The sequence below is a fragment of the Passer domesticus genome, chromosome 32, assembly GCF_036417665.1.
Source record: "Passer domesticus isolate bPasDom1 chromosome 32, bPasDom1.hap1, whole genome shotgun sequence".
NCBI lineage: Eukaryota > Metazoa > Chordata > Aves > Passeriformes > Passeridae > Passer > Passer domesticus.
Genome location: NC_087505.1, coordinates 1,688,084 through 1,703,126, shown reverse-complemented (window position 1 = coordinate 1,703,126; position 15,043 = coordinate 1,688,084). Strand labels below are relative to the sequence as shown.

At 54.7% G+C, this 15,043-nt stretch overlaps 2 protein-coding genes across 4 annotated transcripts; one reads left to right on the top strand and one right to left on the bottom strand.

Annotated features, from left to right (window-relative positions):
• Positions 1-520: 520 nt before the first annotated feature.
• On the bottom strand, positions 521-8,276 carry CCT3 (chaperonin containing TCP1 subunit 3). Its single transcript, XM_064401436.1, has 14 exons — positions 8,128-8,276; positions 6,975-7,036; positions 6,444-6,494; positions 6,299-6,361; positions 5,643-5,739; positions 5,198-5,315; positions 4,827-5,013; positions 4,260-4,409; positions 3,714-3,846; positions 3,171-3,252; positions 2,877-3,057; positions 1,805-2,050; positions 1,464-1,595; positions 521-866 (listed from the first exon to the last, which is right to left on the bottom strand). Exons 1-14 carry the CDS (start codon positions 8,156-8,158, stop codon positions 762-764), a joined length of 1,638 nt encoding a protein of 545 aa, XP_064257506.1. The 5' UTR covers positions 8,159-8,276; the 3' UTR covers positions 521-761.
• An 845-nt stretch (positions 8,277-9,121) lies between these two features.
• Positions 9,122-13,943, top strand: LOC135288132 (cilia- and flagella-associated protein 45-like). 3 transcript variants are annotated; one of them, XM_064401434.1, is made up of 11 exons: positions 9,337-9,470; positions 9,664-9,794; positions 10,101-10,242; positions 10,592-10,762; positions 10,870-11,048; positions 11,181-11,310; positions 11,545-11,691; positions 11,975-12,088; positions 12,308-12,501; positions 12,654-12,878; positions 13,030-13,943. In XM_064401434.1, the coding sequence occupies exons 1-11, from the start codon at positions 9,360-9,362 to the stop codon at positions 13,106-13,108; spliced, it is 1,623 nt and encodes a 540-aa protein (XP_064257504.1). In that variant the 5' UTR covers positions 9,337-9,359; the 3' UTR covers positions 13,109-13,943. The 3 variants fall into 3 exon arrangements, with proteins under 3 accessions (XP_064257503.1, XP_064257504.1, XP_064257505.1); XM_064401435.1 differs by having other exon boundaries at positions 9,341-9,470; positions 9,667-9,794; XM_064401433.1 differs by having other exon boundaries at positions 9,122-9,794.
• The last annotated feature ends 1,100 nt before the right edge of the window (positions 13,944-15,043 follow it).

Below are 15,043 nucleotides of genomic sequence, written 5' to 3'. Positions count from 1 at the left end.
TGTTTGGAGGGACTTCAAGGCTATCTAGGTCCATCCATCTATCCCTTCCACCAGACCAGGTTGCTCGAAGTCTTCTCCCAAGCAGGCTGAACACTGCCAGGCATGGGGAAGCCCCAGCTTCTCTGGGGCACCTGTCAGTGCCTCATCACCTTCACAAGGAGGAATTCCTTCCCAATATCTCATCCTCTGGACCTGCCCGGAGCTGGAGGAAGCTCTGACAAGGGAGTGTCTCCAGAGCAGAGGGGCAGAATCCCCCCCTCACACACTGCTGGGGATGAGCCCAGGGCAGTGTTGGCTTTCTGGGCCCCCAGTGCTCATTGCCATGGCTTGCTGAGCTTCTTGTCAACCCACACCCCCAAATCCTTCCCAGAGCTGCTCTCCACCCATTCTCCCCCAGCCTGTTTGTGTTCTGGGTTGCCCCAGTGCAGGTGCAGCCCCTGCCCTCGGCCTCGCTGAACCTCCTGGGCTTGGCATGACCCACCTGCCCAGCCCGTGCCAGAGCAAGGATTAAACACAGAAACAGCCTGAAACAATTATTTATTTTGAGGTGAAGAGAATTTTCAGTCAGTAACCCTCACCCCAGCAGCAGTGCAGTGTCACCAACAGCCACTGCCTTTTCCCCATGCCCAGGGTATTTTCCATCCCTCCCAGACTTCAAACAAACTTTGCCAGGCTCAGCCTTGAGAGCAGGCCCCTGCACTGAGCTCCTCTCCATGTCAAGGTCAAGGCAGTCGGTTCTTCCCTGTGAAGACTCAAACCTCTCACTCCTGGGCTGCCTCTGGTGCTGCAGACTGCTTGCTTTGGTTGTCACCCTTCTTTTTGTGCCCCGAAACGATGTCGTCAATACGCAGGAGGAGGACAGCAGTCTGCAGAGAAACCCCACACCCAGGGCTCGTCTGGAGCTCATCACAAAAGACAAAAAACCCAACCTGCCCAGCTTTCACACCACAAAATCAGCAGCCTGGGGTGAAATGGTTCTTTCAGCACACAAGGCTGCTCTCCCACCACCACGGAAACAAGGACACCCATTTTAATTTGTTGAATGATACAGAAGGGACACAATATCCCTTCAAGGATCCAACACCAGCAAGGTAATGGCAGGATCTGTCATGAGAAGGGCAGCTGAGACATGGCAGCCCCAGCCAGCCAGAGGGATAAAGCCCCATGATCACTGATGATTCCAGCACGTTGCTGGCACGGGATTGCTCAGGCACAGCTCTGTCTGGCACTGGAAGCAGTGACAGCACTCTGCACCGTGTGCAGGAAAAGGTGGGATGAAATATGATGAAATTCAGCTGCAGGATCAAAAGCCCAAGTCTGGGCTCCCACATCCCTCATTATCCCACCTCCAGCATGCCCTGCACTGGGTGTGATGCCCACCCAAGCACCCCAGCACACAGGGAAGGATGTCCTCCTCTCCCAGATGATACCCACAGAGGCTTTGAGGTTCCAGCTCTCCTTACCTCCACGGCTGTTTTGTAGGTCTGAAGTTTGACAGCCAAGGGCTCCCAGATCCCCAGCTCCTTCATGTCAACCAGGGCTCCAGTCTCCCCATTCACACCCCACGTCTGGCTGCCTTCCTGAGTGTGCTTGGCCTGGAAGCAGAAAGACAGGGTGGGTGAGATGGCAATTTCTCCTCTCAAACTGACTACAGGCTGAGGAAACTGTAACAGCTCATTAGAATATTCCTAATTTTGGAGTTTATACAAGAACAGGTTACTGACAGCACAACAAGGGCACTGTTCTGAAGGGTGCCTGACCCCTGGGTGAAGCAGGGAAGGGCCGACCCTCCCACCTGCCTTACCCTGAGCGAGGTCAGAACACGGATTGTGCTAGCGCCGCAGTTCTGGATCAGCGTCCGGGGGATGACTTCCAGAGCCTGGGCCACTGCACGGTAGGGCCACTGCTCCACTCCTGTCATGCCCTTGGACCTCTCTGTCAGCGCGTGGGCAACGGCCATTTCGGTGGCTCCCCCGCCGGGCACCAGCTGCGGGTCCATGAGCACGTTGCGGCACACCTGCATGGCGTCCTGCAGGTTGCGCTCCACCTCCTGCAACAGGGACACGCAGCTGTGTTTTATGGAATTTTCTGCTGGGGAGACTCGGGAAAGAAGTGTAAGTAACTGTCTGCTGCTGTGGGATGCAACAGGTGCAGCTGGGATTAGTCAGTGTGAGTTGTTTCTGTTTAATAAGCAAAGGTGAGGCTGCATCGGACTCTGAGAGTCATGAGCTTTTTCTTATTTATTCCATCCTTTTCTCTCTATTCTTTTACTATAGTTTATCACTTTAATGTAATATATATCATAATACAATCAACCAGCCTTCTGAAACACAAAGTCTAGATTCATGTCTCTTCACTCATCCCAGGAGCCCCCCACAAAGCATCAACCACAGGGACAGAATCACAAACCTGCTGAGGCTGGAAAGTTCTCTTCCCCCAGCACTGCCAAGGCTGCCACTAACCCAAGTCCCAAATCCACACATCTGCTAAATCCATCCAAGGGTGGTGACTCCACTACTGCCCTGGGTACCCTGTGCCAGTGCCTGGCCACACTTTCCATGAAGAAATTTCCCCTAATATCCAATCTAAACTTCCGCTGGTGCAACTTGAGGCCACTTCCTTTTGCCCTGTCACTTGTTTCTAGGGTGAAGAGCCTGATTCCCAGTGGACTCTTCTGTCAGGCAGTACTAAATAGGGAGCAATAAGGTCCCTGCTGAGCCCCCCAGCTCCTCCTTGTGCTCCAGACCCTTCCTCAGCTCCCTTCTCATCATGAACTGCAGCACCACACCACTGAAAGCCCAGCCCCAGTCTGCTGGCCATGACTCACCCTGAAGGTGGCTGGCACAGGAGGTGAAGCAGCCTGTGCACTCACTTACCGCTAGGATTTCCTTGCTGGCTCCCCTGAGGATGATGGTGCAAGCCTTAGGATCTTTGCAATCAGTGATGAAGGCAAAATACTCATCTCCTATTTTTTTCACTTCAAAGAGCCTGGCACCAGTTCCCACATCCTCCTCCCGGAGCTCATCGGTGCGACTGACGATGCGAGCTCCGCAGGCCCTAGCACACCAAAGCATCACACACTCACAAACCAGAACTCACAAAGAGTGGGATCAGGACAATTCCATGTCCTGCACAGTGGGGATGGGCTCCAGACAGGAGCCAGCACCCACCTGGCAATCCTGTTGTTGTCAGTCTTCCTCACCCTGCGGATGGCGGTGATGTTGGCTCTCATCAGGTAGTGCTGGGCCAGGTCTGAAACCAGGTTTGTGTCATTTCAGTAATGAATCAGCAGTATCATGTCAAATTTCATCTGTTTATCAGTTATCAAGGCAGCTATTTTAATTCCAGTCTTTGAAGCAAAAGGGGTTACAGGAGAAAAGCACCTAAGTGTAGCTTTTTAAACCAAGCTGCAAGGCAAAACAGCAGCACAGCTCTCCAGGTGTTAAGACTCAGCTCCACTTGTATTTTGCTATCTTTCCCAAATGCTGGAAAAGCAAAATATTATTGTAGGAGTCTACTTTCACAAAGCAACATCAAGGATGAACTTCAATGCCTGCAGTGTACACCTATTTGCTGGTGTACACCAGGTTTGGGAGGAGTTGTTTTAGTTTATTATTGTGGTTCTTTTTAGTTTTGGTTGGGTTTTTTCTAAGTTCCTGAGCAGTGCATTTAACTGAGATGAATTCAACACAAAGCATCCCGTGTGCTATTACCAGAAACTCCTTTTTCTGTGATGACCAGATCTGGCTTGACTCTTATCAGATCCTCACACATCTGCTGGATATACTCCTCCTCCATCTGCAGGATCCGGGCAAAGTCTTCCTCCCGAGTAATTTCAATGTCAGTCTGTACAAAAGAGGTGTAAACAGCTTAGGTGTTCATTCACAGCATTACACACACCTCCCCCAGCTTCAAGCAGCTCAGCTCCTCCAGTATAACCAGGGAAAGAGTCAGGGATGAAAACCACTGATCAAATAAACTTTGACACTGCTGAGCATTAACCTTAATTCAGGCTCAGAAATATTTCTTTTGCTCTTGACCAGCACTTAGATACACAAATCACTGTAGCTGCTTCAAGGAGACAAAACCCTGCAGCCTCACTCCTATTTTTTTTTGAGTCCACAGCAGAATTAGGCCCCACATTCAACAGGCCTCTGAAAGGCAGAACACAGAAATCCTTTCCCCACCTGCAGTTTTAAACAGCCAGCATGTTTGTTTTACTCATTCTACAACAAGACCTGCAGATGTCCCCACTCTACCTGGCTCTCTCCTTTCTTGTACTCCAGAGAACAATCCAGAAGGACGATGCGCGGATTCTTGATGAGGCGGCGCATTCTGGGATGGGTCACATCTTTATTCACCATAATCCCACGCAGGACACACGAGTCTTCGCTGAAACCACCTGGAATCTGACAGACACGAGGCAGAAAATCAGCAGAGTCAGTTTAGTCACACAAACTTGGGTATCTGGAAGTATCTCCTGAAGCTGTCCCACATCTAGAAAAGGGAAAACATCTCCCAAGTAACCACGGTTACTTATGAAAGAATTTAAGAAACTTCTAAGATTCTATTGTCTGACAACATGCTTCATTTTCCACCTTCCAAATCCAACTGAAATTATATTTTTGACAGGTACTCTAAAAGATAACAGCCCCTGTTGGCATTGTAAATGAGCATGGCTGACAAAACTGACTGAAATATCTTCAGGGATTGTATCTGTGGACTGCAGAGAAGTAACACAAAATTCTTCACAATACACCCTGCAATAAACTAGTTCAGAACAAGAAATGAGCATGAGGATAAGAAACAGCTCAGGACAAACTCACCTTTTCTACTTTTGCATATTTTTTAATATCAATTTCTTTTCTGCCATTTTCTTCAAACTCCACAGTCTTAACAGCATCAAGAGCAATGCTGCAGGCCAAGTCAGACCAGCGGTTTATTGCCTTGGTGTTTATTGCACTCTTAATTATTTTAAGCATCATCTCTTTATTGTTCACATCCACTGGAGTGCTGAGATAAAGGAAAAACCAAAGAGCAAACTGAGTGTTAATTCCTAGCAACAATCTAACCCTTTTGACTCCCTCTCCAGTTTTGTTAAGTTGTATTCAACTGACACAACTGGCTGAAGGAGGAGCTCGAAGCAGTGCAGGAAGTCCACAGCCCCCCTCTCTGACTTCCGCCAGCCCATACTTACCCAATTTTCTTCAGAATACTGATCATGTCATCGAGAGCCTTACGGTAAGCCCAGATGATCACAGTTGGGTGCATCTGCTGCTCAAGGAAGTGTTCAGCAACAGAGAGCATCTCTCCAGCTAAAAAAAAAAAAAAAATTAAAATAAATCAAAATTCCTTAAGTAAATTAATAGGACAATTAACAGTCAAGAAAGGAGAGTACAAACCAGAAAAAAATATATCTTCTTTCCATCACCTATATCTTTCTTTACACTTAACTGTGGTTATCATGGGGAAAGAACAACTTTCCAAAGTGTTCTGATCACATTAGGGCGTCATCAACCTAGCATGCACAGTAAAAAACCCCCTCTCCATTTCAAGATTAGTAAATAACTCAGATGTGTCTCTGCCTAGAAAAAAGGGTGCACTTGATGCTTCATGCAAAGTGTTGGAGCCTGTCTCCTCACCAAGAATAATGACAGACGTGGTCCCATCTCCAACCTCTTCATCCTGAGTGCGGCTGATCTCGATCATCGATTTTGCAGCTGGATGCTGGACTTGAATCTGTGCAGGAACAGGGGCATGGATTTGTGCCAGAATATTAAAGCAGAAATGTCTCACATCACTCAATGGAACAAATACCACACCTTCACTACAATCCAAGGCATTCTGTCCAACAACAGCAAGGCTTTTTCTTTCTTTTTCAGACCAAAACCAAGCCCTTGTGTTTGACAGGATTGTGTCTCTTCGCTGTTTTTCAGGCATTTCAGTTTTTAGGATGTTCTTTTAACACCAGACAGACACGTGGCATTGTGAACACCACCATCTACTCAAAAGGTCTCAATGCAGTTGATAATAGCTCCAATTACCAAAGAATTTGCATCAGTCCTGTAAATACTCCATGAAAACTTCCCACTGTAGCATCAAACCTACATTTCTGCAGAGCAAGAATACTTGCTGGATATGTTTCATTTCTCCCTAGTAAGAACATTTCTTGGAGCAGCTGCTCAGCACTTGCTGGCTCTCAGGATGGGTGGGGAGATCACACAGCTCCACTGTCACCCAAGGTTCAGGCACACACTGACTTAATGTTAAGAAAGAAAATCCTTCAGGAGAAACTTACTTCTCTAAGGATAGCATTGCCATCGTTGGTCATCACAATCCCACCCATGGGGTCCAAAAGCATCTGCAAGCACAAGAGAAGCAACACTTGAGTGCTCTGTCCCACGTGTGCCTCACTTCTAGTCAGCTGCAGCACAAACTCTTACCTTCATCATTGCTCTCGGGCCCAGACATGTTCGGATAATGTCAGCAATGGTCTAGGAGGAATCAAAGAAATGAGGTAAAAAAAACCCAAACCCACAGTGAAATCAGAAGCCCCTGCAAAATTTAAGTAATCCAACAACTCTGCTGTGGTTGAGATGCAGCCACGGTTAAGAATTGTATGGAAATGAGAATGTGGGGATTATCAGGACACTGGAACTACACTAAATTATTATTATCTCAGTCAGGTGTCAAAACTGAGACACTTTCAGACTTTGCAGACAATGGGTTTGGTTGGCTAAATCACTCCATGGTTATTTATAGGGTACCCATCACATGAACAATGCAGATATTTTGGTTTTATACAGAATTTTTACAGAAATCTTTTGCTAACATAGAAAATTATTTTCTGTGTGGGTTCTTCTTCTACTCTACATTCATATCAAATAGAGAAAATCTGTCCCACATCCAGTTTTCCCTCTGAAATATAGGAATGCACACACACAAAGGATCAGAACAGCCTGAGAATTTGGTACCTTTGCAGCAGTGATGTTTCCTGTCTGGACTTTCCTTCCAGACTCACGTTTTGTGTTCTGACCTAAAGGATACAGAAAAAATAAAATTAACCAAGGATGCAGTCACCTCTCAGTCACACACTCAACACGTGACCAGACTGAAATTCAGAGTTTATAATACAAATACTGCAGTCATGATGAGAAATAAACTGACAGAAAAGTGTCAGTGAAAACCAACATTCCCTGTTGTAACAGAACTCCTCGTTAGCATCCTGAGACAAAGCTGTGCAACCCTTACAGGAGGTGGAAGACAGAACAAAAGGAAACAAAAGGAAAAGCAGGCTTATACAAAAGGGGCAGTGGGCTACCAGTCTGCCCATTGGGCTGACAGAGAACAGAATGGATGGAGAAGAGAATGACACACCCAAACAGAAAAAAACCAACCTCATGTTGGTGGATGGTGAGAGAATCACAGAATGGTTTGGGCTGGAGGGGACCTTAAAGACTCTCTCATTCCAAAACCCTTCCATGGGCAGGGACACCTACTAGAGCTCCAAGCTCCATCCAACCTGGCCTTGGACATTTCCAGGGACGGGGAAGTCACATCTTCTCAGAGCAATGTGTGCCAAGGCCTTACCACCGCCTCAAGGAAGAATTTCTTCCCACTCTCCCACCCAACCCTGCCCTGTGGCAGCGGAAAATCATCCCCTGCTACCCTATCAGTCCAGGTTCTTGTCTAAAGTCCCTTTCCAGCCCTCTTGGAGCCCCTTTAGGCCCTGGAAGGGGCTCTGAGGTCCCCCTGGAGTCTTTTTTTCTGCAGGATCCGTCTCCAGAGCAGAGGCGCTGCAGCCCTTGGAGCATCTCTGTGGACTCTAGAGCGCTCCAGCCGCTCCGGAGGCCCAAGAATCGGGGGTTCAAACGGGGCAGCACAAAGCAACGCGCCGAGCAAGACGCGTGGGCAGCCGAGAGCACGGAAAGGTCTCCGGCATCTCCGGGGGCTGCGGGCAGGCAGCGATTCCCGGCGGATCAGGGCCGGGCCGTGAAGCGGCGCCCGGCCATGAGGAGACCCAACATGGCGGCGCGCCAGGCGAGCGCCACAGCAGCGCGGCGATCGGAACCGGCCATCCCCGCTCCCTGCCGCCCCGGCAGCGCGGGCCGCGCCGGCAGAACTTACTGAGCACCAGGACGGGGCGCGGGCCCATCATCGCGGCGGCTGCAGAACCTTCTGGAGCCCGGCGGCGCCGCCTCACCGCGCACCGCCCCGCGCGCAATGGCGCCCAATCCCGGCCCGCGCCCGCCGGGGAAGTGACGCCGGGCGCACCCGCGGCCGTGGGGAGGGGAGGGAGGGAGGAACCCCGCACGGCCCCGGAGAAGCGGCGCGCCCCGCGGGCCGGCCACACGGCGTGGGCGTTTCGCTGCCGCCTCCTCGTTGTATCCGGCAGGCAGCGGGTCCGAGATGCGGCGGGCCGTCTCGACTTTTTAGAAGCAGAGCTCGGCGGGCCCCCCTCGGAGAGCAGGGTGGTCTCGCCCGGCGGAAGGCGAGGCGGCCCCGCCTGTCGGAGCGCGCAGGCCGCGCCCGGCGCCGCCGCAGCCTCCGAGCCCCTCCGGGCCGCCGAACCGCCTCAATCCCCGGCCCCCTCGCTGCATTTGTCCGGACCTAAGTCATTTTTTATTATTATTGTTATTTGGCTGGGTGGGTGAGGGCGGTGCCGCTGCGCCCGCCGCCCCGCAGTGCCTTGGGGGCTGCTGGAGGGGCCCCCCAGCGTGTTGGGGAGCAGCCCAAATAAACTCCTGTGATCCCAATAAACGGATCCTCTTCTTTCCAGGCCCGGGTGGTCGTGATTTGGGGCTGGGGGGGGACCCCGATTTGGGGGTGCAGGGACCCCACGACCACGTGGAGGGGCGGGGCCACGGCAAAGGGGCGGGGCCTGGGCGGAGTCAGGAGGGACTGGGCGGGGCAAGATCAAAGTGGAGGGGGCGGGGCAATGAGGGGGCGGGGCTGGGTAGAGGGCAGGACGGAGGGGCGGGGCTTGAAAGGGCGGGGCAAAGTCAAGGGGCGGGGTTTAAGGGAGGGGCGGGGCCGTCACTGGTGACTCCGGCGACCCCCGGGGATGGGGGGGGTCACTCGTGTCGCGTTCATGCAGGGACACTTTGAGGAGGACAGCACACTGGGTGACACAGCTCCGCCTAATTTAGCCTAAGCCCCGCCTCTCCTGCCTGAGGCTCCACCCCCAATTCGCCCCACCCCGGCCCGTCACGCCCTGTTGGGGCGTTGCCATGGCAACGGTCCCGACACATGGCGACAGTGGCACTGTCGCAGTCAGAGCAGACACGTCCCGGCCGTCGGTCCCACCGCGTTGTGACAGTGGGCTCCAGGACAGCAGGACAGCACCGACAGCCCCCGCGATGGCAGCCGGCACTGCCGGCACAGGACCGCGGTCCCTCCGTGCCCGGGGCGCCTCCCGGAGGTCCCTCCTCGCCCGTCGTCTCCAGCTTTCACCGCCAGGATTTCAGCCTGTCCGTCCCGAATTCTCCCCCGGGCTCCCCAGACCCCCACGCCCCGCAGGATGTCCAGCTCCTCCCGCTGTCCCTCTGTCCCCTCTGGACGTGCCCCCCACACCCCATGGCTGGTCCTGGCAGAGGCCCAGAGCTCCTGCTGGGATCCCTCGATGGGGAGAGGGTTTTGGGTCCCCCAAACTTTTCTTTTCAGCAGGTCACGGGCTCCAGAGACCCTGTGGTGATCTCTGAGGATGTGCCAAAACCTCCTCGAGAGCTGCTCCCCTTCAAGCCCAAGCTCAAGACCATCCAAGTCATCACCAAGGACCTGATCCAGGAGCTCATGTAAGGCTGTGCCCGAGCCCTGAGGGGTTTTCGGGGCCCAGCAGGTGTCAGTGCAGCATCCCAAAATCTCTGGGGAGCAGGGGTTGGCAGCGTGCCCTGGCCACCCTCGGGCATCCTGCCCCCTGCATCCCTGGTACCACTTTCAGCACATTTTCCCTTCCTGCCTCACCCCCAAAACAAGAGAGCCGGGTCCCCACGGGTTTTCCAGCACTTCCCACAAACTCTGGGCTGGCTTGGTGGCCAGGTGGGCAGCTCAGGGAACACAGGGACCTCTGTGCCACTGAGCTCTCTCCCTGTGCTCCCCAGCATTCCCCAGGAGAAGCCCCAACCGTGTCTCATCATTGGGGAAAAGGAATACCAGAGGATCAAGGAATCAGCTCGAGCCCTGACTGAGCTGGAGCGTTGGGACAGGCTGAAGACCCTGAGAGCCAGACAGGACGCTGCTTTCGTAGGCATTTCCCTTCCTGCTTCCCCCTTTTCCTGCTCCCTGCCAGGCTCTAGGGGTGGTGGCTTCAACAAGGGGGTCCCTTTTGTCCCTATAATGTTTTGGGGCACAGGGGAGGCTGCAGGGCTCAGGGCTCCACTGAGAGCTGGGCAGCATCCCTGAAATTGTGCCCAGCACTGCCAGCCTTCCAAGGGCACAGAGGGTCTGCCCAGAGGTGTGGGGAGGGGTGCTCAGGGCCGTGCCAGGGCCCCAGGAGCCTGACATGTCCCCACTCAGTGCCAGGAATGTGGCACCTGAAGTGTGACCCCTGGGGAAGGTGCCCAGGATTGGGCAGCACTCTCTGTCCCCGCAGGAAGCCCTGAAAAAGGCCCAGAATGAGGAGCAGAGAAAGGCAGAGCTGGAGGACAAGAGGGACTGTCAGAAAGATGTGGAGGAGGAGCTGCAGCAGGAGGAGCAGAAGCTGCTGCAGCGGGCGATGAGGATGAGGCTGGAGCAGGAGGAAGACGTGCGGGAGCTGAACGCGGTAGGGCTGGTGCTTGCCTCTGTCACTGGCACTGCTGAGCCTCCCCTGCTCCTTGTGCTCCCTGGCTCTCCCTGCTCCTGAGCCACAGACACCTCTTGTCCCCTCAGCTGTTCCTCAATGCCAAGTGCAACATGATCCGGGACAAGCAAGTCCTGGAGAAGCGGATGATCCACAAGGAACTGGAGGAGGAGGAGAAGCGCCTGGACAAGATGATGGAAATGGAGCGGGAGAAAGGCATGGAGGTCCAGGAGGAGCTGGAGCGCCAGAGGAAGCAGGAGCTGATGAGGTGGGCATCCCTCCCTCTTCCCCATGGAGGCATCCAGCCCAGTGCAACCACACCAGCCCTGTCCATGCCAGCGTTCCCATGATGGGGAGCAGGATGGAGCCACAGGAAACCCTTCTGCTCTTGTATTCCCAGAGCCCGGCAGGACATTGTGAAACAGATGGAGCAGAATGCAGAGGAGCGGGCACTGAGGGCTGAGGAGCTGTACCAGGAGGGCCAGAGGCAGCTGGAGCGACTGGAGCAGATGAAGAGGGAGGATCAGAAGGTGGGAGCAGGGAACAGGGGGGTGCAGGGAGGTTTCCACCTGGCTGGAAAAGGATTGGCAGAGTTGGATCAGCCACACTCAAGGAGTAGGGACAGCAGGCAGCAGGGTCAGAGCTCTGGTCCCTTGGGGACATTGTGACATCCCAGGGAGATGGCCCAAAGCCTCCCTGCCCTGAGTGAGGAGGAGGAAGGAGCACTCAGCTTGGTGGTCTCCAACCCTGCATGGCATTTCCAGGCCTGGGAGCAGAAACAGGAGCGACTAAAGCAAATCCATGCCGATATTAAACGTTTCAACATGGAGAGCCAGAGGCTGAAGGATCAACAGAGGGAGCAGGAGAGGCTGGAGGACGAGCGGGTGCTGGAGCAGCAACGGCAGAAGGCTGTAAGAGCAGTGGGCTCCTGATTGGGTGGGCAGGGTCAGCAGGAGCTGTCCTGGGGCTCTGTCCCACCCTGGGGCTCTGTCCCACCCTGGGGCTCTGTCCCACCCTGGGGCTCTGTCCCATTCTGGGGCTCTGTCCCACCCTGGGCTCTGTCCCACCCTCGGGCTCTGTCCCACCCTGGGCTCTGTCCCACCCCGGGGCTCTGTCCCACCCCGGGGCTCTGTCCCACCCCGGGGCTCTGTCCCACCCTGGGGCTCTGTCCCACCCTGGGACTGTCCCCCATAGGAGCGCGAGGCCACCTTGGAGGCGGAGCAGCAACAACTGCGCCTGGAGAAGGAGAAGGAGCTGGCCCGGCTCAGAGCCACACAGGAGCGGGCCCAGGCCTGGCAGGCAGAGCGGGTGAGTGCCCCAGGTGACATTCTCCCCTTCCTGTCACCACCATCCCTGTCACCACCCCGGCAAAGGGGCAGCTTGGAGCCCCTGGATGTGAGAGGCCTGCAGGACCAGCCCCTGGAGCCAGGGGATGTCCTGGAGTGGTGCCGGCAGAGCCAAAGCCATGGCCAAGGGATCCCATAGCTGCCCCTGAGGGAAGCCCAGCATTTTCCTCTATTTGGGCAGGATGCTCTGAGGGCCAAGAGGAACCAAGAGGTCGCAGACCGGGAATGGCGGCGGCGGGAGCTGGAGAAGGCGCGGAAGAAGGCTGAGCTGGAGCAGCAGCTGAAGCAGGACCAGCTGGAGCAGGTGGCCCAAAAGGAGCAGTACCTGGCCATGCAGGTGCAGCAAGACCGCCAGGAATTCCAGAGGGTGCTCAGGTGAGGCACACGGGACCAAGGGATGGCTGAGGCCATGGCCAAGCAGCTCCCAGTTCCAGCTGGTGGCTCTGGTGACTCCAGTGCCAGCCCAGGTGCTGTACCAGCTGTGGGGGGCTGTGGCAGGGTCCCTGAGCCAGCCCGCTCTCCCGCAGGGCCCATCAGGAGCAGCTGCAGCGGGAGAAGCTGGAGCAGGAGCAGAGGGAGCTCCGGCAGCGTGCCCATGCCGCAGATCTCCGGCGGCAGATCCAGGAGCTGCAGCAGCAGCGGCAGCGGCAGCGGGCGGCCTTCATTGAGGAGGGCCGGCAGCAGCAGCAGGAGGTCCAGCAGCGCAGCCAGCGCCTCGCCCACTTCAGGCAGCAGAAGCTGCAGGAGTTCAGGTCAGGGCTGCCAGTGCTGCTTCCATGGGCTCCCAGAGTCATTCCTGGTGTCCCAGCCTGGGCCAGCTCCCAGCTCCCTCTGCATCCTCAGCAAACAGAACCTGCTGTGGGACCACGGTCCTGAATCCCCGATGGATTCTTTTCTCTGCAGAGCCACGGGAATTCCTGACAAGTATTTTGCCCAGGTGGAGCGCAGGGCCCGGAGCCGAGCCAGCAGAGCCCCCTCCTAGGCCCAGCCCCAGCAGGAACCAGCTGGGATTCCCCACGGATTTGGTTTCCATTGTCCTGGGTTAGGAGGTGGGGTGTACCCAAACTGTGTGTTTGTGTTCTCCTCCCATCTGCACCATCCTGATGGACTGTGAATGGGTGGGTCACTCCCTGCAGCTGCCCAGTGCCCAGCTGAGCCCTCAGGGAAGGAGGCAAACCCTGCAGGCAGTGTTCCTGTGTCTCCCCAAACTGACTCAGTCCCACTGGGCAGCCTGTGGAGCCTAGGCCACCAAGGATTCCCCAGAACATCCCATGAGTCATAGGAATACATAATTCCACTGTGAAATTCCTTGCCCTGGGGAGGTACTGAGCATTCCTGCCTGAATCTGACCATATATCATCTGGGATCTTTGGGGACTCGGGACCCCAGCACTGCTTGAGGGACCCAGGGGAGGAGCAGACCTTCCACAGGAGGAGCAGACCTTCCACAGGATGACCAGACCTTCCACAGGATGACCAGACCTTCCACAGGATGACCAGACCTTCCACAGGAGGATCAGACCTTCCACAGGAGGACCAGACCCACCCCTGGATCACTGCTTTCCACAAGACTGCAACCATCACTTCAAGAGGACTTCATCCACCACCCTGACCGACAGGATGCCAGGTTGTACTCTGCCTTTGTGGTTTTAAGCCAGTTTTTCTGTATCATTGCATTTATTGTAATTCTTCTATTAAGTTGTAATTCTGACCTGAAAGCTCTCTCAAGGTATTTGTGCAGTGTTCATTTCTCCCACTGGTTTACTGTCAAACCAGCACAACCATTGACTGAGTTTTCCAATAAATAATATTTTCTGAGCAGTGTTTTCCACAGGGCTCTTGCTCTTTTCTCCTCCTCCTCCTCCCAGTGCTCCCAAACCTGTGGTTTTACCTGCAGGACCTCAGAGAGGAAATGGGATGGAAAACCCCCCTGTGCCCTGGCAGCACAGGGATGGGAGTTGAGAGGAACAACAACCACCACAGGAAATTCTACAAGGATAAATCTGCTCCACTCTCCCGTGGGCATGTCCTCAGTCAGAACAGGAGGGATGATGTTACTTCCCATCCTCTGGAAGGGACCTCCAGGTCATATTTACAAGGAGTGAGTGCCAAGACCAGGAGGAGAGGGGCCCTGTCTCCTGCCAGGTGGGCCAAAGGGACACTGGGACCCCTTGGACTGTGTGGATCCATGGCACAGCAGAGCCACAGGAGCTCATGGCTTTTTAGGTGAGCTCAGAGCAAAATGTCCCTGATGCCATTGAGATCCGTAGGGGCAGAATCCATCTCTATTCCTGGGGTGACAGGGGGATCCCAAAAGGGACTGAGCTGTGAGATGAAGTGACCCCGACTGGGAATGGCCAAAACAGGCCCTTGGGACTGGCCCTGAGGCCCCGGAATCCTTGGCACAGATTCTCTCAGGAGAGGGGATTTCAGGGAGCCCAAAGGGCATCGTGGGGCTTTGGCAGAGCTGCTGTGGAGACAGAGGGAATTCACCTGCCATGGCCTGATCCCCACTGCCCTGGCAAAGGGGGAGGCTCCGGAACCCCCACAGGGCCTTGGTGCCATCCTGGTGTGGGGAACACGGCAGAGGAGGGATTGGGGACAGGGGACAAGAGAATCCAGAGCCTCCTGAAGGCCGCTTTGGCCATCAGAGCACTGAAGGTCCGGGGCCCTGCCAGGTTCCTCTGGCAGAGGAAACGTGCTGGGGGAAATGTCTGGGGTTTGTTCCTTGTTGTGGCCTTCCCTGGAAATTGTTCCTTTTGTGACCATGTGGACTCTGAAGCTTGTTGCTGTTGCTGTTGGTTTTATTGTGTCTCGTTGCTGTTTCAGGAAATTGTTCTTCTCTCAGCCCTGTGGGATCTTTGTGCCTCCACAGGGAGGGACAGGGGCAGTTTTAGTGGCAGCACACACACACGGGT